Source organism: Trematomus bernacchii, unplaced genomic scaffold (assembly GCF_902827165.1).
Source record: "Trematomus bernacchii unplaced genomic scaffold, fTreBer1.1, whole genome shotgun sequence".
Lineage (NCBI taxonomy): Eukaryota > Metazoa > Chordata > Actinopteri > Perciformes > Nototheniidae > Trematomus > Trematomus bernacchii.
This window is the reverse complement of record NW_022987593.1, coordinates 12,670,197-12,696,462: the sequence shown is the minus strand read 5'-3', so window position 1 is coordinate 12,696,462 and position 26,266 is coordinate 12,670,197. Positions and strand designations below refer to the sequence as shown.

The 26,266-nt window shown below is 42.4% G+C and overlaps 1 protein-coding gene across 1 annotated transcript; it reads left to right on the top strand.

The window, feature by feature from the left end:
* The first annotated feature begins 63 nt into the window (after positions 1-63).
* Positions 64-25,479, top strand: LOC117482029 (probable E3 ubiquitin-protein ligase HERC3). The gene is given in 25 exon segments (XM_034129987.1): positions 64-365; positions 5,932-6,043; positions 6,147-6,217; positions 6,818-6,945; positions 6,947-7,040; positions 7,129-7,220; positions 11,645-11,775; positions 11,904-12,028; positions 12,117-12,131; positions 12,134-12,186; positions 12,271-12,386; positions 12,515-12,574; positions 13,180-13,285; positions 13,537-13,735; positions 14,917-15,065; positions 15,184-15,300; positions 15,435-15,530; positions 15,656-15,811; positions 15,920-16,069; positions 16,186-16,352; positions 16,477-16,543; positions 16,637-16,707; positions 23,272-23,455; positions 23,571-23,679; positions 24,893-25,479. Coding segments are annotated over 25 exon segments (3,024 nt in total). The 5' UTR covers positions 64-142; the 3' UTR covers positions 25,126-25,479.
* The last annotated feature ends 787 nt before the right edge of the window (positions 25,480-26,266 follow it).

Genomic DNA, 26,266 nt, shown 5'->3' with positions numbered 1-26,266 from the left:
ACTTTCATTTATCTTGAAAGCTAACACACGCCTCAGTGTGACTCTCTCTAGCTTTAGCTTTCGTTTTCCGAGGCTCACAGCTGATCTGAAGTCTGCTTTGTGAGGGATCAGTCAGCTGGGACTCGGGCAGGTGTGTGACAACATGTTTTCCTGGGGGGAGGACAGTCAGAGGGGCTTCAGGCTAAAAGATGGCTCAGACACGGCCCCCCCTACAGCAGAGGGGCTCCATCATCTCCAGCTGGGGTATCATATCACGGCTCTGTCTGCGGGGCGCACTGTGCTCGCTTTCCTCAAAAGTAATGGCAACGCGTTCATCATCCCCATCAGAGAGAGCCCAGCTGGGAGCAGAGTGAGAGGAAAACAGGGTGAGTGTTAGTCCAGATACTCTTCGGACTTCGGTGATTTATGTACACCATGTTTTACTTTTACCAGCTCAGCTCGTGTAAAAGCTGTATTGGCGGAGAAGTACTCAGATCTTGTACTCAAGTAAAAGTAGAAGTACCAGAGTCAGTGGCGTAACTATCGACGGTGCAGGCAATAAATACTTAAAGTACCAAGAGTAAAAGTAGCTTCTTGTTATGCAAATTGGCTCATTCCAGAATAATATATAAGATATGTTTTATAATGATTGATCATTAAAGTGTTATCAAAGCTGGTAAAGGTGCAGAGCTCTAGTTTTAATGACTTTGTATTCTGCAGGGTAGCTTGTGAATTTACTCCAGGTGGAACTAAAGTCTGATTTAAGAGTTGATTATATTTTACATCATTAATCCAAATCTGTAAAGTAACTAAAGGTATTAAATACATGTAGTGGAGTAAAAGTACACCATTTACCTCTGAATTGTAGCGCTAGAAGTACAAAGTAGCATAACATTGAAATACTCAAGTAAAGTACAAGTACTTGAGTACATTTACTTAGTTACTTTACAGCACTGTACTTTTCTCTAGTTTTACTATTTATATGTATGTGTTTGAGTAAAATAACACTTTTAATAAGTGGTGGAAGAAGTATTCAAATCCTTTACTTCCGTAAAAGTACTAATACCACTGTAAAAATACTCTGACAAGTAAAAGTCCGGCTAAGAAAATGTTACTTAAGTTAACATACATTGGTACAACCAGCAAAATGCAGTAAAAATCTAAAATGAATAAAATAAGAATGCACAAAAAAATCAAATTATTTAATATGAATTACAAAATGACTTAAATGTTCAGAGACACCAATAAATCCTCTCTTAATTGGATAGATGATTAATCGACTAAGCTGTTCTACTGTTGGCTAGTTTAATTTGTAACACAATATCATATTTCATAAACTCTTGTGTTTTTTATACCATAATATTAAAGGTGGGGTAGGTAAGTTTGAGAAACCGGCTCGAGATACACTTTTTGTTATATTCCATGGAATGCTCTTAACATCCCGATAGCAATGAATATCTTAAGTGCTTTGACAAAAAATCCATAAAAAAATGTCATCTGTGGAAGCCGTAATACTGTGAAAAGTACGAGCAATCATTTTAGCCAGCCCGGCTAAAATAACTGGATGGCCTACCTGCCTGTCAGCCTTCCATCTGTGCACAAACTTATCTTGTGCCCTCATTGGTCATGTGCGCGTTCGTGTGTGTTGGAGGAGGGGCTCTATAAGGAAGTGGCAGATTTTCTCCGGTGGTGTATTTTCAAATTCTAGCGATCTCGAGCCGGTTTCTCAAACTTACCTACCCCACCTTTAATTTGTAGTGTAACTAGTAAATTCACTGTAAATTATAGTCAGAGTATTAAGTGAAAATACAGTACATTTATAGTACAATACTTAAAGGTAGGGTAGGTAAGTTTGAGAAACCGGCTCGAGATCGCTAGAATTTGAAAATACACAACCGGAGAAAATCTGCCACTTCCTCCAACACACACGAACGCGCACATGACCAATGAGGGCACGAGATAAATTTGTGCACAGATGGAAGGCTGACAGGCAGGTAGGCCATCCAGTTATTTTAGCCGGGCCGGCTAAAATGATTGGTCGTACTTTTTACAGTATTACGGCTTCCACAGATGACATTTTTTTATGAATTTTTTGTCAAAGCACTTAAGATATTCATTGCTATCGGGATGTTAAGAGCATTCCATGGAATATAACAAAAAGTGTATCTCGAGCCGGTTTCTCAAACTTACCTACCCTACCTTTAAGTAGATGGACTTATTTACATTTCATCACAGCATGTCATCTATAAATTAATGACAACATTCCTACAGAATTCCAAATAAATACATTATCATTTAGATGTATTTGCAATCGGTTAAAATAGCAAATAATATTAATTCAGATATTCCCAAGAAAATAAGTTAATATTCATTTTCAAACACAGTACTTATGTTTAAACCATAGACTGTATATATAAATGGACGTAGGGTCCGTGACGTCACCCATAGGATTCTGCAGAGTTGCCGAGAAGCCCTTAGTAGGCGGAGTCGGCCACTAACGGCTCGACAGTGACGTCTGAGTCTAACTCCCGCCTGCTCCAAATAAGGGCAAAGAGGCGGAGCCGAGGCGGACTGCCTCCAGCTGGGAAGTAACAGAGCTAGCTCAAGCTAAGAAGCTAAGCTAACATGCTCCCCATCTGCACACTGCCGTCACATTTTACGTTTCTAAGGTAAGCGGACATGAAACTATTCAGCAAAACTATAAATAATAATCTAAGTTATTGAGTTTTTAGCATAATACTTCAGAATCTTAAAATCCCTTAACGTTTGTATGCAATGTGCTAAATGCAACACTGGAATCAAGCAAATTAATATGTTTGCATGACATTAGTTATTTATATTTTGCTATCACTTAATTATACGTTTAATACATTTAAGTCAAGCTAAGGTACAGTACATGTGATGGTAGCTAGTTAGTGCTCTTACCTGTGAGGCCTCCTCCAAACAGCATTATAACCAGACTGTATCATTAAAACTATAAGTACCAGTTCTAGATCCTTGACTTTAGACAAACAATTCAAAAGACAAAATGTATTTAAAGACCAATCTTTATTTGAAGGTGCCTCTTAACCTGAGATATTAGTTATACAGTAATAGTATTGACAATCTAAAAAAACTGAGCAACTCAACAGTCAACTTTATATTTCTTATTGTCTAAAGCATTTATTATTTTCATTTTCCCCCACTCATATTCAGTGTGGACGGATTGAGACAGCGTGGTGTCCAGAGAGCTGCAGAGACTTCAGGGAGAAACCTCCGTGTGATGGACGTCCAGTCTGTTGGTTTGGAGAGGACTGAGGCTCTTTCCTCTGCGAGGAGGACCAGGCCTGATGGAGGAGCCCATGCTGGGCATAGCTGATACCAACTGATCAGGCCTTGTCTGTCACTTTATTTGACTAAATGTGTTTACTTATACATTTAATAGGTTTACACCTTCTGTCCATATGTGCTTTTTTATTTAAAACATGTTTGATTAACTTTTGGTTCAGATTTCAATAAATTGAATTTGTATTTGCACTCCTTTTGTCCATTATTCTTACTGAAAATGTTAGATTACACATTCACATCCGACTGAAGATTGGCCCCATTTATTTGTGACGTTGCAAACTCTGCGGTACAAGGTACAGGTGTTGTGAAGCTCATAAAGTGAGGCAAATAGAATTAATCAGCTGATGGAGTGTAGATGTGGAAATAGGTGCATTCGATCAGCTGACTTCACAATAAAAGTAGTTTCTTAGTGAATGTCCTGTACTGGTCTTAAAATCTCATGACATCAGCTTTTAATTTTCCTATTGGATGTTTTTCTTGACCCTCAGAGAAGGAGAAAATGTTGAGTCGTGTCTTTCAGGCATGTCCTTTCCTAACAAAAATTACAGGAAACATAAAACATATTATTGCAGAACAAGTGTGTTATTTATGAAAGAGGTGTGCTTGTGTTTAGGGGCTGTAGATATAATTATTTTGTAATTGTAATGTTTTATTTTATTTCAACAGTGAGCTACAAAGACAATCAGATTATGAATGAACAGTATGACATTCATCAACATTGAAATATATTTTATTATCAAAATAATATTTAACTGTTATCAAAACTTAGTGCAACTGTAGAAGCTTGCTCTGTTCTCTCACTGAAATCATAACTTTTACCACGTTTTTTACAGACAATATTGAGAGATAAATAGTAGCAGTTCTCACTAATAGCTTTGCCTTCAATACCTTAAATTAGAAAGCTGACAAAGTAATATTGCTTGTTAACATGTAACCCTTTGCATGGAAAAAACCCTCAACTTCACTGATGTGTAGGTGATCTAGTATTTAGTATTGTTTAATGGAATGTATATCAGTGTATTAAAGTCAATACTTCATTTATTTAAACCAATATCTTTCTTGATTCTTTGTACAGTATGAAAAAAGAGTATTTGTACCTGTGCTGAAGTTCACTGCTGTGAGGAGTCCAGTTATGTCTCTCACTCTCTGGTCCAGCCTGTCTGCATCACCTGGAAACTTTAAACAAACAGATATATATGTAAAGAACCATGTGTACAAACAATATAACTTATTCTCTTCTGTTGAACATGTTGGATTGTGTATTGCCCGAGTCAGGGTCCTTTTTATTTTACTGTAACTTTGGAAGTTGTGTTACCAATGCTTACTGTTTATTTGATACCAATTTGGTAATGCAATTAATAAAAACAACAAGGTTTGGGTTCGTTCTTCAGATGACTGTGACGTTAACGTGTAAGCTCAATAATGAACTCCAGCTCAACCAACCATATTGTAATATCTAAGTAATCATCTTGAAATATGACATTAATAATTGTAATATACACACATCTTATTGTGAGGTTGATTTCACATACACTACTTCGACGTTAGCTTGTCTACATACTTGAGCATAGCCAATTTAAATTAACCTTAGCGATGCATACAGTTCCTACCTACATAATAAAATATCTCTCTAAGTTACAAGGATGACCTTATTTTATCAACCTCAAACAGAAGCCTTTTGTTCTACAGTAATATCTCACTTAACGCTTAACACTTGTCTATTTCATTTTAACCTTTATATATACAGTCTATGGTTTTAAGTTAACTTGGAGGATACGATTAGCATCGTTAGCACCGATGTAGCTACTACTCGCTTACACGCTAACCCAAGCCTTAACATTCATTACGTAGCTGATTAAAATCATAAACACATAAATAAAGTACTCGAATTTCACTTACCGCAAAACGGCATTCATGCACCGTCTGTTTTAACCGCAGAGCGAGTCACAATAGTCCGATATATAAGCATGAAGAACAAACAAACACGGCCGGGGTCAAGTTGTGTTCCCTGGATGAACTGGGCAGGCAGAGTCCCTGTAGCTTCACGGACGGAGCAGCTAGCAGAGAGACAAGAAGCTAACAGCAGCAGTCACTTGACAGAGCTGTCACTCAATGTGACCACGCCCTAATTTATGCAAAGACTTTAAGACCTAATATAAATAAAAGGGTCATGTTAGAAAACAATTCACTCACAGATCCATAATCATGAAGGTGGAATCTAACTATATCTATAATAATATTTATTGGATCCATGGGTAGAAACATGTTTTTTTAGGCTGTAAAATTGGGCATTTTAACATGGGGGTCTATGGAAATTGCTCCTTTCTGCAGTCAGCGCCTATCGGCCAATATATGAACTGCAGTTTGTGGCACTTCCGTATTAGCGTCCCGGCTCTTCCCCAGAGTTTGCCGCTTGGTTTAAACCTATCAAGGGCTCCCAAAAATGATATAGAGGAATAACCCTGATTTACAATCACAGCTTTCATTCATGTTTGTAACCATCCATATTTGTCTTGATGATGTCTGAGGTGTTCAATGAACAAATGGATGATTTAGCATCTTTTTCTGTAGTTGTAACCAATCAGCTGCATCCCTTACACCTGCTGTGTTTCTGTGTTCTCTCAGAGTTTGTGAAGTTTAAAGACAAGATCAAGACTGTGAGTTGTGGAGATGATACGGTCACACTGCTGTCCAAGAGAGGACAAGTTCTCTGTGTTGACAGCAAGCTTGTTCCAAGGTGAGGAGCCACTGAGGTTATGCCGTCAATCAGTGTCCTGAATTTGCAAGTAAATGTATTAAATTGTGAAAATGTGTCTTCACTTGGATTCTTGTTCTCTCAGGCCTATGCAGATGTTGTGTGCAGTTTCTCAGGTCACCTGTGGGAGCCATCATTCAGTCGCCCTGACCAAAGGTACAGTAAAGGCCGTGGTTCAGGGGGAGAGCCGTTTCCACACATTTGGTGGTCACATCGTACATGATATGCTGAGGGCCGAAACATCTCTTAGGGGTTGACCAATAACAACAGAGCCCGCCAGCTAACCAATCAGAGCAGACTGGGCTCTGGTTTCAGACAGAGGGTGAAAAGAGGTGCTGCAGCACAGGCAGTATGAGAAAAATAAAGAGCTTTTTGAACATTAAAGCATGGAGACATGTTCCTGAGAAGTGGCACAACATACTATTATGAATCTGAAAATAAGAATAATATGAACCCCTTAAATGTTATTTTATACTTTTAATGCAAATTCATACTTTTTTTAGGTTGATATACATATTTTTTATTTTTCACTTTATGTTATTTTAAAATGGAACAACTGTCACGGAAACCGCATTTTCTCCAGGATTTATGATCCTAAGGTATGGACATCGGCTCCAAAAAACCTAGTATTGGACGGTAATAATAATTATTATAATAACAAAACCTGTCTCTCAAAAAACCATTGATTACAAAGTAGTTTGCCAACAAAAGGTGCATTAGGGAAGTTCTATACAAGTCACGGTGTTTTCTCCACAGATGGTCAGGTGTATACATGGGGCCAGGGCTCCAGGGGCCAGCTGGGTCTGGGGGAGAGGCAGCCCAGCACCAAATCCCCCCAACACCTGAACTCTCTGTCAGCGGTCCCCCTGGTGCAGGTCGCTGCAGGGGGGGGGGCAGAGCTTCGCCCTCTCTGTCTCTGGAGCGGTGTTCAGCTGGGGCAGCAACCACTGTGGGCAGCTCGGCCTGGGAGACACTACAGGTACATGTCAAGTACTATTGACACAGCACTAGCAAAAACCTATTTATACTATTTACATTGCATTAGAACTTGTTATTCTTTTTTACAGACAGACATACACCCACTCCTGTTCATTGTCTGAACTTGAAGAAAACTACCCACATTTCCTGTGGAAAGGCCCACACGGCCACTTTGACAAAGGTTAGATTCCTGATTTTTGCCAACCTGCAGTCCTTTCTTTCTTCTGGACAGCAGATATAGTACACGTACAGTAACATAATTCAAATGTGCTCATAAAATCACACCCTTGTGCAAATGCAATAGGTTTTCAATGGCTCAGAGAACCAGAGGATCAATTTCTTTAACCTGTTAAGCCCGAGAGACCCCGGTACCGGGGCACTGCCGCAACATCTTGCAGGAAACAGTGTCTGAGGGCATGTTCATTTAATAAACTATGAATGTTTTATATCCATGTAACGGGAAGAAACTCATCTAACTGATCATTTTTCTTTTTTTTTCAAAATAAAACCCACAATGCTAACGCTGAGTCTCTGAATTAGCAACGAGCGAAAAATGCTAACAGATTACTGCACCAAAATTCACTCACAAAACCTTATTATTTATCTTTTCTGCACATCCATGACATTGTTTCACATCGTGAGGTGACACAGAATCGAAGGGTACCCTCATTATCACTCAATTATACGAAATCGCGACTTTATAAACAAAAACAGACATCAAAACATGTGGCGCTAGGTAGCTAAAAATGCTAACATGGCTCACCTGTGTCTTTGTCTGGTGAAACGTGGTTTTCAATGGCATTAAAACGATAAAAACGCTGCTGAAGTTAATCCATAGGTTAATCCAATGTGTCTGTGTCCCTTTGAAATGATTTCTGATAATCCATGAGCAATAAAACTGCTTTTCCATTTCCAGATGTCAGAGCTAGAGTGTAGGTTGCTCTGATGCAAAACTACATGCGTGAAGCCCCCACCTTTTTGTTGTGCCATGTTAGTGAGAGGGGAGATTCCCCTTCGATTCTATTGGCTCTAACGGTCATAAAGAGATGTCAATCACCAAAATCGACCAATGGGTTCCAGAGAAACGGTAAAACCCCCATTTCCACCCAAATCACCTCAGAAGTGGAGTTTACCTTACCATCATCCAAGGGTAGTTTTCACTATAAGTAAAAAAGAATTTTTGGACGGACACTATAATTTACAGTTTTTTACTATGTTCAATCTGAATTTTCTTTAAAATAAAAAACATCTATATTGTTCTGAATTTTCTACATCCAACTCACAGGTTTATCATTACTTTGAGAAAAAGGATTATTAATTTAACCCTTTTAGAAGAGAAGATATGGTCATTTGTTCTGGGAATGTCATTTTCGAGCCTGAGACCTGAAAAACAGGCTCAGGGCTAAACAGGTTAAGTAAAATGTTGTGGTTAAAAGCGCGCAATAAACACAACAAACACAATAAATAGTCCAATATTATTTAAATATATTTCACTAGTCGTAGATATCTGCTACTTTCATACCTCCAAAAGTCTTGACATTTCATAAGTTAAACATGCTTTAACAAATTATGTTTGGCTGTTCGGGTTGAATATGACGAGCTTTAGCTAACAGATGCTTATTTTTATATCCATATATATCTATATACAAATACAACAAAATCACGAAAAACAAAAAGACTGCCTGCTTCGGCTAAACAGTGCTAGTCAGAGAAGTGAGTCTGAACCAAAATAATATAATATTGGGAGGGATGACACCCTATTTAATGGTCACACATGCAGAGCACACAGCACACACAGTGAAATTTGTTCTCTGCTTTTAACCCATCCTAGTACTAGGAGTCTAGTACTAGGAGCAGTATGATGTTAACAGCAGACTATGAATCATTGGCTAACAGAAAAAAAGGTCTCCTATCCTGCAAAATGCACTTTTTGATGTCTTTTATACATAAATAAGTGTCCCCGGTGTGTCAGGGAACTCACAAAGTGTCAGAAAATAAATACTTCTCTCTTTTCCTCCGTATCCAAATCTCTAAAAACGAGGCTACAACGGAGCTGATCCAGATTTGCATCCGATATGACATAATATCGGAAATGTGTACCCACGGCACTATCAGAAAAGTTGCAATCAGAAACAATGCACAACGTGTTTTGGACATAATATGGTCTTTGTTTACATTAGCATCGCTAACACTCAGAGCTAACCTGTACTGGAGATAGCATGTGTAAAAAAGCAGGAAATTAAAAAAGGAACTCACCTTCCAATAAACCTGCAACAGAAAAAGCATTTGAGCTCCATACTGTTTCAGAAATAATCCTTGATGTGGTTTGGAACATGATGGCATTTAATCACGGCAGCATTTAGCTGTATCTCGTAGAATTCTGAGCAGGCATTACCTCCCCCTCCTCTTTTTTTTTTTTTTCAATCTAAGGACCTAGAATCAGCATTTCTCTAACAGGGCTGAAACAGAGGGATGTGAGGGATGTCTAAAATGCATGATCTGTTTGGTATTTTGAGCAAAACACATCATAGACATTTTTTTTAAAATATATCTGAGACCCATCATATATGTCTAAAAATAGCATGATAGGAGATCTTTAAGGACCTTTTATGCAATACTGGAACTTCTAAGACCCCGTACCGAGAACGTCTAACACATGTACTGTACACAGTGGCGTTTTTATATGTACAAAAGTGGTGGGGCACAAAAAACTTAGATGTCTATATATAAGCTTCTGCAGTGACGTGCAGTGAGGTTCATGGCTGGTGAGGCACTGGCACTGACTCTTCAGGTTTACAAATATTATATTTTGACCTAAACCAAAATATAACATTATTTTCAAAAGCTTTTTTTGTCTGATGGTTCGATTCATTTTAAACAGACAGTTCAACAAAAGGATACCCAAAAAATGTAATTTTATCATTTAAATATTTAATTGTTCTCTCTAAGTAAGATCCCATTTTCAATAAAATTGCGGTCTTACCTTGACTTGAAGATGAAGTCCATTTGCCTATCCTTCTGGACAAAAATCTCTATTCCTTTTTGTAAAAGTCCTCCTTATCTTCTTGTTTCAAAAGTCTATCATAAATCTAATCGATAGATTTATGATTCAAAAATTATAAAAGTAGGGTAGACATGTGGATATTATCCGGCTGAACAAAACGTGCATTTATCTAACAGGTACGTTTCCCACAGATCTTATTTCGAGCTATTTTCTAAAATCCTCTGGAGAAACCTCATTGCTTTTTTGTCGAGGGAAGCCATGCGCAGCTTACTTCCGGGTTTTAGGACGCGTCACTGCACCTCTCTCGTCTCCTCTTCACACACCACACTTTTCGCGGCACACATACTTACAGCCAATCAGCTCTGAATTATGTGAGATGACGTATGGTGGGGATGGCAGCTCAGTGCCCCTATGGTCATTATTCTTTTGCTACACACATTAAATAGGAAAATACTCTGAGCATGCGCAGTGTAGTTTTTACAGTCACCGTTCACTTATGGCGCATTTCCACTACACGGTCGGCCTCGGCCACACTCGGTACGGCTCGGTACGGCTTGGCCGCGTTGGGCCTTAACAGGGCCGACTCACTTCATGCTGCGCTTCCATTACAGTTTAGGAACTGGGGTAGTTACTATAGTAACGCAGTGTAGGCGGAGCCGTGACGTCATCTTCAATGAGAACTCCAGAAACACAACACAGCCGTTAGCTGTTAGCACTCAGAGCTCACAGCTCCTTATATATGTTCAGAAACTCGACAAAAGTTAAACAAGTACACACCACAGACTGCCTGTGTCATGGTGAATACAGTCGCTGCTTTATTTATGTCTGTATAGGCCGTTGTTGTGAGTGTGGACGGTCAGAGCATATACTGCGTTAGCTTAGCCAATCTCCATCTAGAAAAACACGCATTTTAAAAGGTTTTTCGCCTGCCGTCTGTCTGCAGACTTGACAAAGCATTAATTCATGGTTTTTACTAACCGGTATCAGTATGTTGTTACTTCGGCATCATTTTGAAACGTGTATTACAATTAAATCACGGTCAAATATGTCCATCTTGTTGTAGTTCTAGCCCTCTTGCCAGCGCTCCTCTCTCTAGTTTAGCATACTCAGCCCGACTCAGCCCTGTTTGTTGGCCCCGATAGAACCACAATTTTCTAGGGCCAGAAAAGAGGTGAAAAAGTGGCCCCGCGCCGTGCCGCGCCGGACCTAGGCCTAGTGGAAGCACAACCAAAAAAGGGGACGGCACGACACGGCACGCTTAAAGCGAACTCCGCGCTGCAGTGGAACTGCGCCATTAGACAGTGAGCGGGAGGGGCATGATCGGGTTTTGTCCCACATTGCTCTAAACAGCTCAATAGGCACACACTGTAGTGTAGACACGAATTAGAAGAACACAGACTAAAACAGCAATGTACAGACGAATCAGATGATTAATATGATCTTAAAATATATTTTATATATTTTTTAATTTATTTTTTGCATTTTTTGTAATCATTATTTGTAATACTTTCTGCTGACACTAGGTGGGGCTGTGCCCCACCTGCCCCTAATGACCAGTCACCACTGACTGTACATGTAACAATGTCTGGTTGCCTCCTCAGGACGGTGGAGTGTTTACGTTTGGCTCTGGTGAATATGGACAGCTCGGGCACAACTCATTCAGAGATGAACTACGACCTCGGCTTGTTGCAGAGCTCTGGGGGGCAAAGGTCACCAAGATCGCCTGTGGAAGGTACAAGTATATCTCACTTTTTATAAAGCAATCATGACAAAAAATAATTTTCATTCAACTATTGCAAGAGGCCGGTCAAAGTGTGTTTATGTCTGCGGTGACATTAAAATGATTTGCCCTTTACTCAGACATCACACATTGGTGTTGACGGACTCCAAGAGGGTCTACTCCTTTGGGTGTGGAGAGCAGGGGCAGCTGGGACACAGAGAGGAGAGTCATCCGTCTGTGCCACTACCTGTTCAACTGCCACAGGGTATCTACCCGGTGAAAAATAGATTAAATAATGCAAACGCAATGAATGACTTCACAGTGATTTCACCTTTATTCTGTTTTTATTACAGACACCAACGATGTAATTAAAACATCTTTGCAGGGGGAAACTGTTCATTTGCAGTTTACACGTCTAATGAGGTACCAGCACAATCATACAGTACAGACCATAATGGATCATGGGTTTAATCATGTTAACATTCATTCAACTGTCTTATTTTGCAGGATGTTCAGGGGGAGGCAAACACTGTCAGAGTCAACAATGTAACACACTGTTTTGATCACATGATCGACAAATGGACCGCTGAGTGTGATTCAAAGACTTGGAAACAGATGAAACAGTAAGTATATTAATTATATTATTACTTATAATAGTAGCCAGAAGTTATATGGACTACATGGCAGAAATGATTGATTTGGATCTGTAGCGGTTAATAGTGCAATGAACTAAGATTTCAAATCTTCACAGGGAAATTCACAGGATGTTTTCCTCTGCTTCCTGTCTGAATGCAAGCTTCCTTGAGAAAAGGTAAACACAGTACATAAACTTTATAATCATTTATTTTTATCTGGTGAATTGTAACATTTCCTTTCAAGCTGTGCTTGTTGAATGGCTATAGAGATGGCCATGTTGATCTGTGAATTAATCAACAACTTTATACATCCTCAACATGTATGGCTACAAAACGTTTTTAAAATGCATCCTCCTCAGGATTCTAGCACAACATGGGTGCACAGACATTTACTGGAAAATAATTAAATACAAAAAGTTCCAGGAAGCAGCCAGCAGGTTACTTTGTGTTTAGCGCAAATGAGCTAGAATACAGTCATTTTCCCTTTCCATTCATTGGACTGAGCCGAGAGCAGGAGATCGGAGGCGGGGCTTAAGCAAAACACAAGTGCACACTCTCCATGGGCCCAGATACTTTTGCTCTTGAGAGGCAGGCCGTTTTGGCTTCTTGTGCCACTGAGCAGTTTTCATAGGAACGAACGGGGTCCCGCCTCCCAAGGTATCCAGTTCTCTTTATACATCCATGCTGTAAACATGTTAGCCTGCTGAAGTTAGCATTTATCTGAAAGCACCAATATGCCTAAGTAAAGTCTCACAGAAGTGTTTTTTCTTTGTTTTTATAGCAAAGATGAACATTTCCAGACTTCACCAAAGTACTGTGGCCTGAACCTGCCACTTGCACAACTTGCTTTCCAGAAACTGGTAACGAAGGACAATGTGTTTGCAGAGGTAAGGGTATTAAAGGTTTGGCTTCTTAAAGTTGTCTACCTAAGACAAGCGTCTTTGAGCACTATACAAATTCAATGTATTATTATTATTATTATTATTATTATTATTATTATTACCTTCAGTATGTTCAGTATTTGTAACTATTAAAAATGGTATGGCGAGATTAACTCTATAATTACTTGTCTAAAGTGTTAAGAATGACCAAAGAGTCCTGATAGGTACTTATCTTGCTGTGCTTCTCAAACTAACAGGTTGAGGGTGCTCTCTTGAACTTGCTCCCCTCCCTTGATAAGCATTCAGTGGGAGTGGAGGGGTTGAGGATCTTCCTGATTCTCAATGAGCTCCTGCATGTGATCCAGAACCACAAACCTCCACTACAGAGCATAAAGCTCGCTAAGGCGATCGCTGCTGCTATACTGAACTTGTCTGCTGGCAGCCTCCAGGTCATAGGTAACCTCACCTTTACACATCAGCAAAATATACTTTTTGATAATGCATTACACATCAGACGTTTTTAGGTCATTGGGGTTTACATGAAGTCAAACCACAATTTTAATACTATTTATTTTCTGAAAATGTTCTGCAATAGTCATTGAATTTATTTACATGCAACTATTACCTTCCTACAGTATAGCGCGCATTTTATTGGTGGTCACAGGGAAAGATGCATGCGTACAATCTTGCACAATTTATCTCACAGCCTATTTCATGTTCACTGTCCTAACACTATGCCAGAGCTGCGTTAAGTTACTGCCTATGCAGAGTCAATATCTGGTGTTTCTTCACATCAAAAGAGTGTAGCTTCACTCTAATGCAAAATTACATGTGCAAAGCCCCCACCTTTTTGTTTCACAATGAGTGTGTGTGGGGGACTCCCCCTTCGATTCTATTGGCTCTAACGGTCAGAAAGAGGTGTCAACCATCAAAATCGAGCAAGGGGGGCCAGAGATATGAAAAATCCACCCAAATGACCCCAGAAGTGTTTTTTTTGTGCTAAATCTCTCTAAAAAGGTCAAATGTCACTTGTTTTGCATCAATCTTGATACAGGGTACTTATTATATGTTGTACTTTGGATTTCTAAAGCTTTTAGTCTACCTTACCATCATCCAAGGGTGGTTTTCACTATAAGTAAAAAAGAATTTTTGGACCGACACTATAATTTACAGTTTTTTACGATGTAAAATCTGAATTTTCTTTAAAATAAAAAACATCTATATTGATTCTGACTTTTCTACATCCAACTCACAGGTTTATCATTACTTTGAGAAAAAAGATTATTAATTTAACCCTTTTAGAAGGGAAGATATGGTAATTTGTTCTGGGAATGTCATTTTCGAGCCTGAGACCTGAAAAACAGGCTCAGGGCTTAACAGGTTAAGACCCGCCTCCAATCTGCTCCGTCACTGCCGGTTTCGTCTTAATCAAATGAATGCAGGGAAAATAACTCTGGATTTGGCTTTTAACACATTTACAACTTTTAGGACCTAATGATTAAAAAAATTGCCAATTCAAATGTTCATTCTTGGTTTATGAAAAATAAAATACGCTGATTTGTCAAGGTATGACATCTGCTCAGGTGTTTCGTGCTCACTGATGTTAATGACTGCATAATCTCCATGTTGTTCCTCAGGGGACTGGTGGTCATCACTGCCATCCTCCACCATGAGTAAACATGTTGAGGTATGGAAGCAGGCCCTCTCAGTGATCCTGTCCAACGAACCTGTTCATCGAAGCTCAGAAGTCAGAAACCTGCTACTAGTCCTCCAGTTGATGTACAACGTGAGTATCACAGTATCACACACAGCATGAACCAGTTATCCTCCAGACTCTAACAACAAAATAAAGCTTTTGAAATTGCTGAACCTTTTACTTAATAAATGTAACACTTGTTTTTAAGGTCAACCACAGGATTGCAGAACCTCAAAAGATGCCAGAAAATGAATTTTGTTTGTTGATGAACAAGACATTTTATCTTGAGGATTGGAAGCTTTGGCGTTTGGGATCATCATACAAGGTAAAAAAAGCTCAAATGTTCATTCAGAAGAGTCGTTAGTAGTAGACAGATAGACCACCGAGGGTAAAGCACTCACTCAAGTAGACCCACACACAAGTCTTAAAACCATCTATCTAACCTTTTTTCCCTTTCAGAAGAATACTGAGCCACTTATCCTTTGCAGCTTTCCGTCTGTGATGGACCTGGAGTCGAAGAAGTTTGTTTTTGACCTGAATGCTCAATTCACCAAGGTAAGTCAAGTTCTGTACCTCATAAGAATTAAGAAAAACCCACCAAAGTAGGCATTAAGTTACACACCAGAGAATGGGTAAAATAAGTTATGAGAAATTAAATCTGGAATTGTCCTGTATTCCAGATGAACACAATGGCTTCTATTATCGGGGAAATCCAAAGATTCCCTATGCCTCAAGACCTGCATTTTGAAGTGGAGGTGAGGCGAGGATCAGTTTTGAAAGACACCTTCGAACATCTGGCTTTTACAAATCCGAGTGACTACAAGATTCCACTGATGGTAATATGGTGGTTTAATTCTGCGTGAAGTCACATTCAAAATCTTGCATTATTGTTTAGTGACTCTTGTATGAGTTGCTGTATCATTTTTTTGCCTTTCATCTTGTAGGTTTATTATGATGGAAACTTGCCCGGCTGGAACGATTTCTATGGCTACGTGAAAGACTTTTTTTACGAAGTGTTTCACGAGATGGTTTCAGCTGAATCCGGGATGTTCATGTACAATGACTCCAAGACACTGGCATGGTTCCCATCCAAAGTAAGATGATAAGTATGCAATGATAAAAAGGATCCAATGATCATACCACAAAAATAATTATCATCCTGGTATTTCTCCACTTTTCTGTTAAACATTGTCTCTCCTAACAACACCAGGCAGCACCAGAGGACCAGAGGTACCTACACTTTGGGGTTCTGTGTGGATTGGCCTTGTACAACCAGTGTATCATTCACTTACCCTTCCCACTGGCTCTGTTCAAGAAGCTGCTGGGTGTGAAGCCTTCACTGGGGGACATGATGGAATTCAGCCCCTGTGTTGAAGAGTAAGGAAATTCATTTAAACCCCACACATTTTGGGTTTGACGTGCAGATTTTTGGTCAGAATATACAGTACATTGTAAAGTATTCTTAAAAGCTGAAATGTAATTCCTTTTATCGTGTTTCAAGGGGTCTGAAGAACATTCTGGAGGACTACACAGATGTTGAAATAGATATCCTCGACATGGATTTCTCAGTATGTGTTTTACAGTCTTCATCCTCTTTCTGATCTAACAACAGATATTTATTTCCCAATGCAGTGATTTCACCTTTTTCTGTTGATCACCAGATCAACTGGGATGGAACAAACGTTGAGCTTGATCCTCACAATCCTGAGAAGCCTTTGACAGGTCAAAATAGGTAAGAGCAATGAAAGCATTTCTGTGACTTCCTTGTGTGTTTTGTTATTTGTCATCAGATTACAATCTTAAATACTATGTAAGTCAACATCTTGGGTTTTATATAAGCTTTAAATTTCACCGGACATTACACGCCCAAGTTTGACCTTGGCAAACCTTGTGTTTGCTAGTGTCACTCAACTATACGCGCTGGCGAGGAGGTGAAGCTTATCTCCATGTAGATACCAACAAGAACAAACAACAATTAACATATATTTATTTGATTTAATTGTAATATATGTATCAGAATGATGCCGAAATAACAACATACTGATACAGGTTAGATAAAACCATGAATTCATGCTTTTCAAGTGTGCTTCCAAGACGACAGACTAAAAACTTTTAAAATGTATGTTTTCGAATCAATCAGGCTAAGCTAAGCTACCATTATAGCCGCGTCATTTGCTTGATTTGCGCCACCCAGGGCAAATTCGCACTTATCCGCGTCTTCACATTGACCTTACATGTAGCCGCGCAGAAGTTGCTTCTTATCCAGTGTGAACGCACCATAAGGCTTATATTGTAGAGAACTATGAAAGAAGATAAATGACTTTTATTTTCTGCCTTTCATTGGGTTTATCTGAGATTTTTCCTTTATTATAAAATAAAATTGTAGGGCAAAAAACTAAAAACAATAAGCTTAAAGATACCATGTAACTTTGTAGACCGAATTTCTCTTAAATAATTGCTTTTACCTGCTAGGAAATACCTTTAAAATCTAATCATTTATTTCTGCCGCTAACCCGTAAAAAGATATTTAATACATTGATTGATTCATTTGCATCAGTCTTGGTATGTGTAACACTATAATCAGCACCGGCTCAGTCTTATCTTAATCAGGCTGAAGAAAATGATGCAAACATGGCAATATCCTCCTATTACATTACATTACATGTTACTGTTACGATATCCGATAGGACCCAAACGCAGGACACGGCAGAGTGTTGGAAAAAGGTTTATTGTGAGGTGGAGGAGCGTGGAGAGTAATCCTGTAGGAATGAAGACTGGTGAGTGTGGAGAGTAATCCGGTTGGAATGATGACTGGTGGCGGCAGGTGATGGTAACAAGGCGGCTGGATAGTGATCCTGGAGCATAAGAGAAACAGATGAGAAAAGTATTCCGTGTACAGAGAAATAGTTTTAAATCGGCTAAGAAGGCTGAGAGTTACCACTGGGGATTTAAACAACGATCTGGCGCTGACATGTTGTGGAGCCTCCGCTGATATACCATTAGTAAATGGCTGAATGGGAATCAGGTGTGTAACGCTGATTGCACCAGGTGGAGATTTGCAGCAGGTGGAGATTGAGCCGGGAGCCAGGAGTGACAGCCACCACGCCCACACAGACAGGGAAAGGGAACACACACTCACAAGGGAGGTGGCTGAAGAGTAGAGCCACCACAGTACCCCCCTCTTAAGGGACGCCTCCAGGCGGTCTACCAGGTCTACCAGGTCTACCAGGGTTATCCCGGTGGAAGTCCCGAACCAGGGACGCGCCCACGATGTTTCGCCGGGGAACCCAAGACCTCTCCTCTGGACCATAGCCCTCCCAATCCACAAAATATTGGAATCCCCTTCCACGGCGACGAACGTCCAACAATCGCCTGACGGTGTAGGTTGGGTGATCATTGATGATGCGGGGGGGTGGGGGAACACTCACTGGAGGAGACAAGGGGCTGCTGGCAACAGGTTTTAACAGAGAAACATGAAATGTCGGATGAACCTTCATGTGTGGGGGAAGCTTGAGTTTTACTGCAGATGGGTTGATAACTGAGTCGATGATGAAGGGGCCGACATAACGTGGCGTGAGTTTCTTCGACTCTGTCTTGAGTGGGAGATCTTTGGAGGAAAGCCAAACACTCTGACCTGGTAAGTAGTTGGGAGCCGGGGTCCTGTGGCGGTCTGCGATGAGGCAGTTGCGGGCAGCGGAGCGGAGCAGGGCGGCTCGGGTATCCCTCCACACCTTATGACAGCGACGAAGGTGGGTCTGAACGGAAGGAACAGCAACCTCCTCTTCCTGGGATGGAAACAGGGGTGGTTGGAAACCCATGGCACAATGAAAGGGTGAAATATCTGTGGCTGCATTTGGCAGGGAGTTGTGGGCATATTCGATCCATGGCAGATGTGGGCACCATGACGAAGGGTTCCTGAAAGCCACACAGCGAAGAGCCGCCCCCAGATCCTGGTTGGCCCGTTCCGTTTGCCCGTTCGTCTGAGGATGATATCCAGATGACAGGCTCACTGATGCTCCCAGAGCCTGACAGAAGGCTTTCCAAACGTGGGAAATGAACTGGGGACCCCGGTCAGAGACGATGTCGGTGGGAATCCCATGGAGTCGAACAACATGATTGACCAGAAGATCTGCAGTCTCTCGGGCTGTGGGAAGCTTGGGAAGAGCAACAAAGTGTACCATCTTGGAAAATCTGTCCACAATAGTTAGGATGATGGTATTTCCTTGTGACAGTGGAAGTCCAGTGACAAAATCCAAGGCCACATGCGACCAAGGACGCCTAGGTACCGGCAGCGGCCGAAGCAGGCCAGAGGGAGATTGGTGGGAGGACTTGGCGCGGGCACATACTGTACAGGCAGCAACAAAGGCCCTGGTGTCTTGAGCCATGGAAGGCCACCAGAACCGTTGTTTTAGAATAAACAGTGTGCGATGGACACCAGGATGACAGGAGAGACGGGAGGCGTGTGCCCACTGCAGGACCTTGGAGCGAACAGGGGTAGGCACAAAAAGACTATTAGCTGGGCAGTTACCTGGGTTAGGTTGCGCCCGCTGAGCCTCCTTAACCAATGACTCAATCTCCCAGGTAACAGCCGCCACCACGCAGGAGGCAGGCAGGATAGTGTCTGGATTGGCAGCTGGTCCTTCGGAAGCGAACTGGCGAGAGAGAGCGTCCGGCTTGAGGTTCCGTGACCCTGGACGGTAGGTAAGGGTGAATGAGAAGCGGCCGAAATACAGGGCCCATCGAGCCTGACGAGAGTTAAGGCGCTTGGCAGATTGGATGTACGCCAAGTTTTTGTGGTCTGTCCATACAATAAAAGGGAGCTCGGCTCCCTCCAGCCAGTGCCTCCACTCCTCTAGGGCAAGTTTGACAGCCAGCAGCTCTCTGTTACCCACGTCATAGTTCTTCTCAGCTGGAGTGAGGCGGCGAGAGAAAAATGCACATGGATGTAATTTTTGGTCTCGTTCCGAGCGCTGGGAAAGAACTGCCCCTACCCCGGTGTTGGAGGCATCGACCTCCACCACAAACTGGCGAGAGGAATCAGGGTGGATGAGCACAGGGGCAGTGGTGAAAAGTCTCTTTAGCTCCGAGAAGGCTGCATCGCACTCTGGAGTCCAGAAAAAACCAGTTGTAGGGGAAGTGAGTCTGGTTAAAGGGCCCGCCACTCTGCTGTAGTCTCTGATGAAGCGCCGATAAAAATTGGCAAAACCAAGAAACTGTTGAAGCAGTTTAACTGAGGTTGGTTTGGGCCACCCCGCCACCGCTTGGATCTTCTCAGGGTCGGTCCTAATCTTTCCTTCCTCAACGATGTAGCCCAGGAATGAGACTGTGTTGACATGGAATTCGCATTTCTCCGCCTTCACAAAGAGTCTGTTTTCAAGGAGTCTCTGCAGCACCTGCCTGACATGGATAATGTGCTCCTCCTTGTTACGGGAGAAAATGAGAATGTCATCCAAGTAGACAAAGACTGACCGGTTGAGGAGGTCACGGAGTACATCGTTCACCATTGACTGAAAAACTGCTGGGGCATTCGTCAGTCCAAAAGGCATCACCAGATACTCAAAGTGACCGAGTGGTGTGTTAAAGGCAGTCTTCCACTCGTCCCCTTTACGGATTCTGACGAGGTGGTAGGCATTGCGGAGGTCCAGTTTGGAAAAGATGGTGGCTTCCTGGAGGGGTTCAAAGGCGGAGTTAATGAGGGGTAATGGATATTTGTTTTTTATAGTGATGGCATTGAGACCCCTGTAATCAATGCAGGGCCGCAGTGAGCGGTCCTTCTTGGACACGAAGAAGAACCCAGCACCGACCGGGGAGGAGGATGGGCGGATGACACCAGCAGCCAGGGAGTCATGGATGTAACTCTCCATGGATTTTCTCTCAGGGCGAGACAGGTTGAACAGACGTGAGGAAGGCAGAGGGGCCCCGGGAAGGAGGTCAATGGGACAGTCGTAGGGTCGATGAGGAGGAAGAGAAAGAGCTCGCTGTTTACTGAACACCTCTCCTAGGCTATGATATTCCATGGGGACAGATAACAGGTCAGGCGGCTCGATCTTGGGTGGTGGAGCGGCGGCCTCTGCTGGCGGTAGGGCAGACTGCAGGCATGAGGATAAACAAAAACAACTCCAACTAATGATTTTGCCAGTTATCCAATCAATCTGGGGGTTGTGTGTTCTTAACCAGGGATGACCCAACACTATGGGAGCATGAGGTGAGGAACTAAGGTGAAACTGAATAAACTCACGATGGTTTCCAGACAGAATGAGGTTTACTGGCTTGGTGCGGTGAGTGACTTGGGCCAGGAATTGTCCATTAAGAGCATTGGCATTAAGAGGTGAATCCAACACTTCGCAGGGAATTCCTGCCTGAGCTGCGATGTCAATGTCCAAAAAATTCTCGTCTGCCCCCGAGTCCACTAAGGCGAGCAGGGGTAGTGACTGTTGGTTGCAGCAAAGAACGGCTTCTAGCTGCGTTCTGGGTCGGGGGTTGAGAGAGGAGGAAGGGCTCGCCAGAATCCCCACAGCTACTGACGAGCCTGACCTTTTGGCAGATTAGGACAGGAGGAAACTAGATGACTGGTTTGGCTGCAATAAACACATTCCCCAGCCTGGATCCTTCTAGCCCGCTCAGATGGTGAGAGGTGGGCCCTTCCCACTTGCATGGGCTCATCTTCGGGGGGTGAAACCGAGAAAGGAGTCGGAAAGGATCTGGAGATTGGGGCAGTGGCAGTGCCAATTCGGGGATCAAGTGAGGAGTAGCTGGGATTGGGGTGACGGCTATTCCTATCCCTGCGTCTCTCTCTGAGGCGATTATCAATCTTGATAGCTGTGGCAATTAAATTATCCAAGCTAACTGGATCATCCCTAGCAGCTAGCTCGTCTTTAATTGCTTCGTTCAGCCCTTGAAGAAAAACATCTTGCAATGACTCGTTATTCCAGCCTGAGTCAGCAGCAACTGTTCTAAACTCAACTGAAAATTCGGCTACACTACGGGAGCCCTGCCGGAGAGAAAGAAGGCGCCTAGAAGCGTCCCTCCCCCGTACCGGGTGATCAAAAACTTTTTTCATTTCGGAAATGAAAGTATCAAATGATGAGCAAATGTGTGGCTGGCTCTCCCTAACGGCTGTAGCCCAATCTAGAGCACTCCCCCTCAACAGACTCATTACATATGCTACCCTAGCCCCATCTGTGTGATAAGTACTAGGCTGCTGCTCAAAGACTAACGAACACTGGAACAAAAAGGCTCTACAAATACCCAAATCTCCAGCGTATCGCTCCGGTGTAGGAATAACAGCCTCTCGTAGCTGATGGAGAGGTGCGGCAGGAGCGGGGGGAGGAGCTGTCGGCTGTGCAGCGGGCTGCGGGGGAGAAAACTGGGAGGTGAGCAGTTCCACTTGTGTGCCGATCCTTTGCACGTTAGTGGAGAGGTTCCGGAGAGTCTCCACAACCTCACGGAGAACCACGTTGTGATGCCCCACGAGAGCACCTTGATTGGCCAGGGCTTGGCTGAGTTCGTCCGCAGTCTTGGACTGGTGGCCTGTGTCCGCTGAGTCCATACTGGCCAGATCGTTCTGTTACGATATCCGATAGGACCCAAACGCAGGACACGGCAGAGTGTTGGAAAAAGGTTTATTGTGAGGTGGAGGAGCGTGGAGAGTAATCCTGTAGGAATGAAGACTGGTGAGTGTGGAGAGTAATCCGGTTGGAATGATGACTGGTGGCGGCAGGTGATGGTAACAAGGCGGCTGGATAGTGATCCTGGAGCATAAGAGAAACAGATGAGAAAAGTATTCCGTGTACAGAGAAATAGTTTTAAATCGGCTAAGAAGGCTGAGAGTTACCACTGGGGATTTAAACAACGATCTGGCGCTGACATGTTGTGGAGCCTCCGCTGATATACCATTAGTAAATGGCTGAATGGGAATCAGGTGTGTAACGCTGATTGCACCAGGTGGAGATTTGCAGCAGGTGGAGATTGAGCCGGGAGCCAGGAGTGACAGCCACCACGCCCACACAGACAGGGAAAGGGAACACACACTCACAAGGGAGGTGGCTGAAGAGTAGAGCCACCACAGTTACTTGTTAGACACTTTTATCCAAAGCGACTTACATACATTCAGTACTGTGGGCAATCCCCACAGGAGCAATTTGGGGTGAAGTGTCTTGCCCAGGAACACAACGACATGCAGTGGGACTCGAACTTGCGAAGATCAGCGCATTAACCCACTACGCCACACACCTATCAGAGCATAGTTTGACAGGATCTGAACCTTGTTGACTTGTAACTGTAATCTGCTGAACAGGAAGGAGTATGTGGAAGCCTACGTGAACCATGCCTTCAACACATCAGTGGAAGGTGTGTTTCAGGAGTTCAAGCGGGGCTTCTTCCAGGTGTGTGACCAGGATTTGGTGAAGCTGTTCCGACCACGGGAGCTGCAGGAGGTGCTGGTGGGCATAGACTTCAATGACTGGGCCAGGCTGAAACAGGTACAGTCCAAAACAAGAGCTACTCATGTTCTAGTTTTCGCTTAAACCTGTCCCATCCTTTTGTGCTTTATTTGAATACAGTCTAAGAAGTATGTGTCTGTTTCACTGTATTTAGGTCACAGATTATAAGGGGAAGTACAACACGACCCCTCTACACCCCACCATACAGATGTTTTGGGAGGTTTTTGATGATCTAACGGAGAATCAGAAGAAAACTTTCCTTCGTAAGTATTTTAACTGATTTTAACAGATCAAAACAATGAGAAATTATCATTTTCATGAAGCAATAATGTAGATGGCTCATGAAAGTTTTACATTTATTATGTACACTGAGTATCTGGTAAGTTATGTAACTGGTGGTTGCTTGGAGTCAATACAACTTCTTATAGTTGCTTTCAAATCTTCTAATGAGCCACTATAAATTGGTGCAGGAATGAGTCCTAAAACGCGGAAAGACTTATTCCACATCTTACAGGCTTCTTATCAATTCTGGTTCCCTTGTCTTGTCACAACTTCTGTGTCAAATAAATTGCAGTTGTTAAAAAGTGTCGAAATGAGACTACTTCATCTATTTCCGTCAAATATTAGCCACCTTTAGCTTATCGGTGGTGATGCACAGCATGTGACCATCATGTACGTTGTATAGCCTAATTAGCTTTTTACTTCTGGCAAATGTCCTAAACTTCTATATGTCATATAAATGGCGGTTGCTAACAAGGGACTAAATACATTTCTAAGCGTCATTACGCCAACACAAATCCGCTTTTAGCTTAGCAGTGTTGATGCACAGCCATGCAACTTTAATGTCGTTTATAGCAATATGTGTATTATATATAATTATTTCTGCTGTTACATTTACACTTCATAAATCTTCAAGTTGTGTTGATATGTGGAGATTATCCTGCCGAACAGAACATGTTAAGTATCATAAACATGTGTTGGCCAAAAAGCAAATTTTCTGCAATATATCGAAATCCAATGGGAAAATCCCAAGCCCCCAGAAATACTTCATCACTGCACCACTCTATTGAGCGGGAATACATACAGTCCACAACAATAAGCAACTGCGGGTCTAAAGGGCTTTTATTGAGAAAAGTTTTCAACTAGAAATTAACTCTCAAACTTAAAAATGTAACTTAATTGATAGTTTGAGGGGAATACTTTGATGATTTGCTGTCAAAAAGATATTCTGCTCCCTCATTTTTACCAGGTGTTTTATTGACCGGTGTGTCCATAATCTTCTCACTTAAATAAACGTTCTACATGCAGTTGTGAACCCGACCTTAAAGGAGGGCACAGCAAGACACAATTAAACTAAATTAATTTAACATTCAGGTCTGATTTATAGGAAGAGCAGTGCAGGTCTTAACACTATGGATTTCACAGAAACAAATTAAAAGCGAGAAACTCACTGATTACCACTTCTCCCTCCACCAGTCTTTGTGACCGGATTTGAAAGGGTGCCTATTCTTGACCTGGAGAAGTTCAAGATGAAAATCAGCGATCAACAAGTCCAAGGCCCCCCTGACCAGTTCTACCCCTACGCACATACGTGTTACTCGGAGCTGGAGCTGCCCTTGTACTCAACCAAAGAGATCATGCACACCAGGCTGACCAAGGCTCTGAGCAGCAACAAAATCATCTTCAAAGAAGCTGGGACTGAACTCTGATGGTGTCTGGTCTGAACAGAAGACTTAACATTGTCATACAGCACTTTGTAAACCAAGAAGCAGCCTTTGTAGTATTGCTACTATACCTGTTTCTTAACAAACTGTATGGCTGGGAAATTCTTGATAAATAGGATGTATTGTGTGGTGGGTTAATATCAGAAATCCTTCCCTAATAGCAGAAACGCTGTTATATATACTCCATTTTTATTTGTATGTGGAGGCGTGTGGTGTAGTGGGTTGTGGGTTGTGGGTTGGTGTTCGGATCAGGGGGTCACAGGTTCGAACCCCACTGCAGTCAGCATGTCGTTGTGTCCCTGGGCAAGACACTTCACCCCAAATTGCTCCTGTGGGGATTGCCCACAGTATTGAGTATGTAATGGCGCATTTCCACTACGCGGCCTCGCTCGGCCTCGCTCGGTATGGCTAGGCCTCGTTAGGACTGGCTCACTTTATGGCGCATTTCCATTACAGTTTAGGAACTGGGGTAGTATCTATAGTAACGCAGTGTAGGCGGAGCCGTGACGTCATCTTCAATGAGAACCCCAGAAAAACAACACAGCCGTTAGCTGTTAGCACTCAGAGCTCACAGCTCCTCATATCTGTTCAGAAACTAGACAAAAGTTAAACAAGTACAAACCACAGACTGTCTGTGTCATGGCGAATACAGTCGCTGGTTTATTTATGTCTGTATAGGCCGTTGTTGTGAGTGTGGACGGTCGGAGCATATACTGCGTTAGCTTAGCCAATCTCCATTTAGAAAACACGCATTTTAAAAGGTTTTTCGCCTGCCGTCTGTCTGCAGACTTGTCAAAGCATTAATTCATGGTTTTTACTAACCGGTATCAGTATGTTGTTACTTCGGCATCATTTTGAAACGTGTATTACAATTAAATCACGGTCAAATATGTCCATCTTGTTGTAGTTGTAGCCCCCTTGCCAGCGATTCTCTCTCTAGTTTAGCATACTCAGCCCGACACAGCCTCGTTGTCTCTGGCCCTAGAACCACGATTTTATGAGGCCAGAAAAACTGTGAATTAGGACCCGCCGGCCGGTACTAGGCCAAGTGGAAACGCAACCAAAAACGGGCCGCTGACGTCACGGCCCTCTTAAACCGTGCTCCGCGCTGTAGTGGAGACGCGCC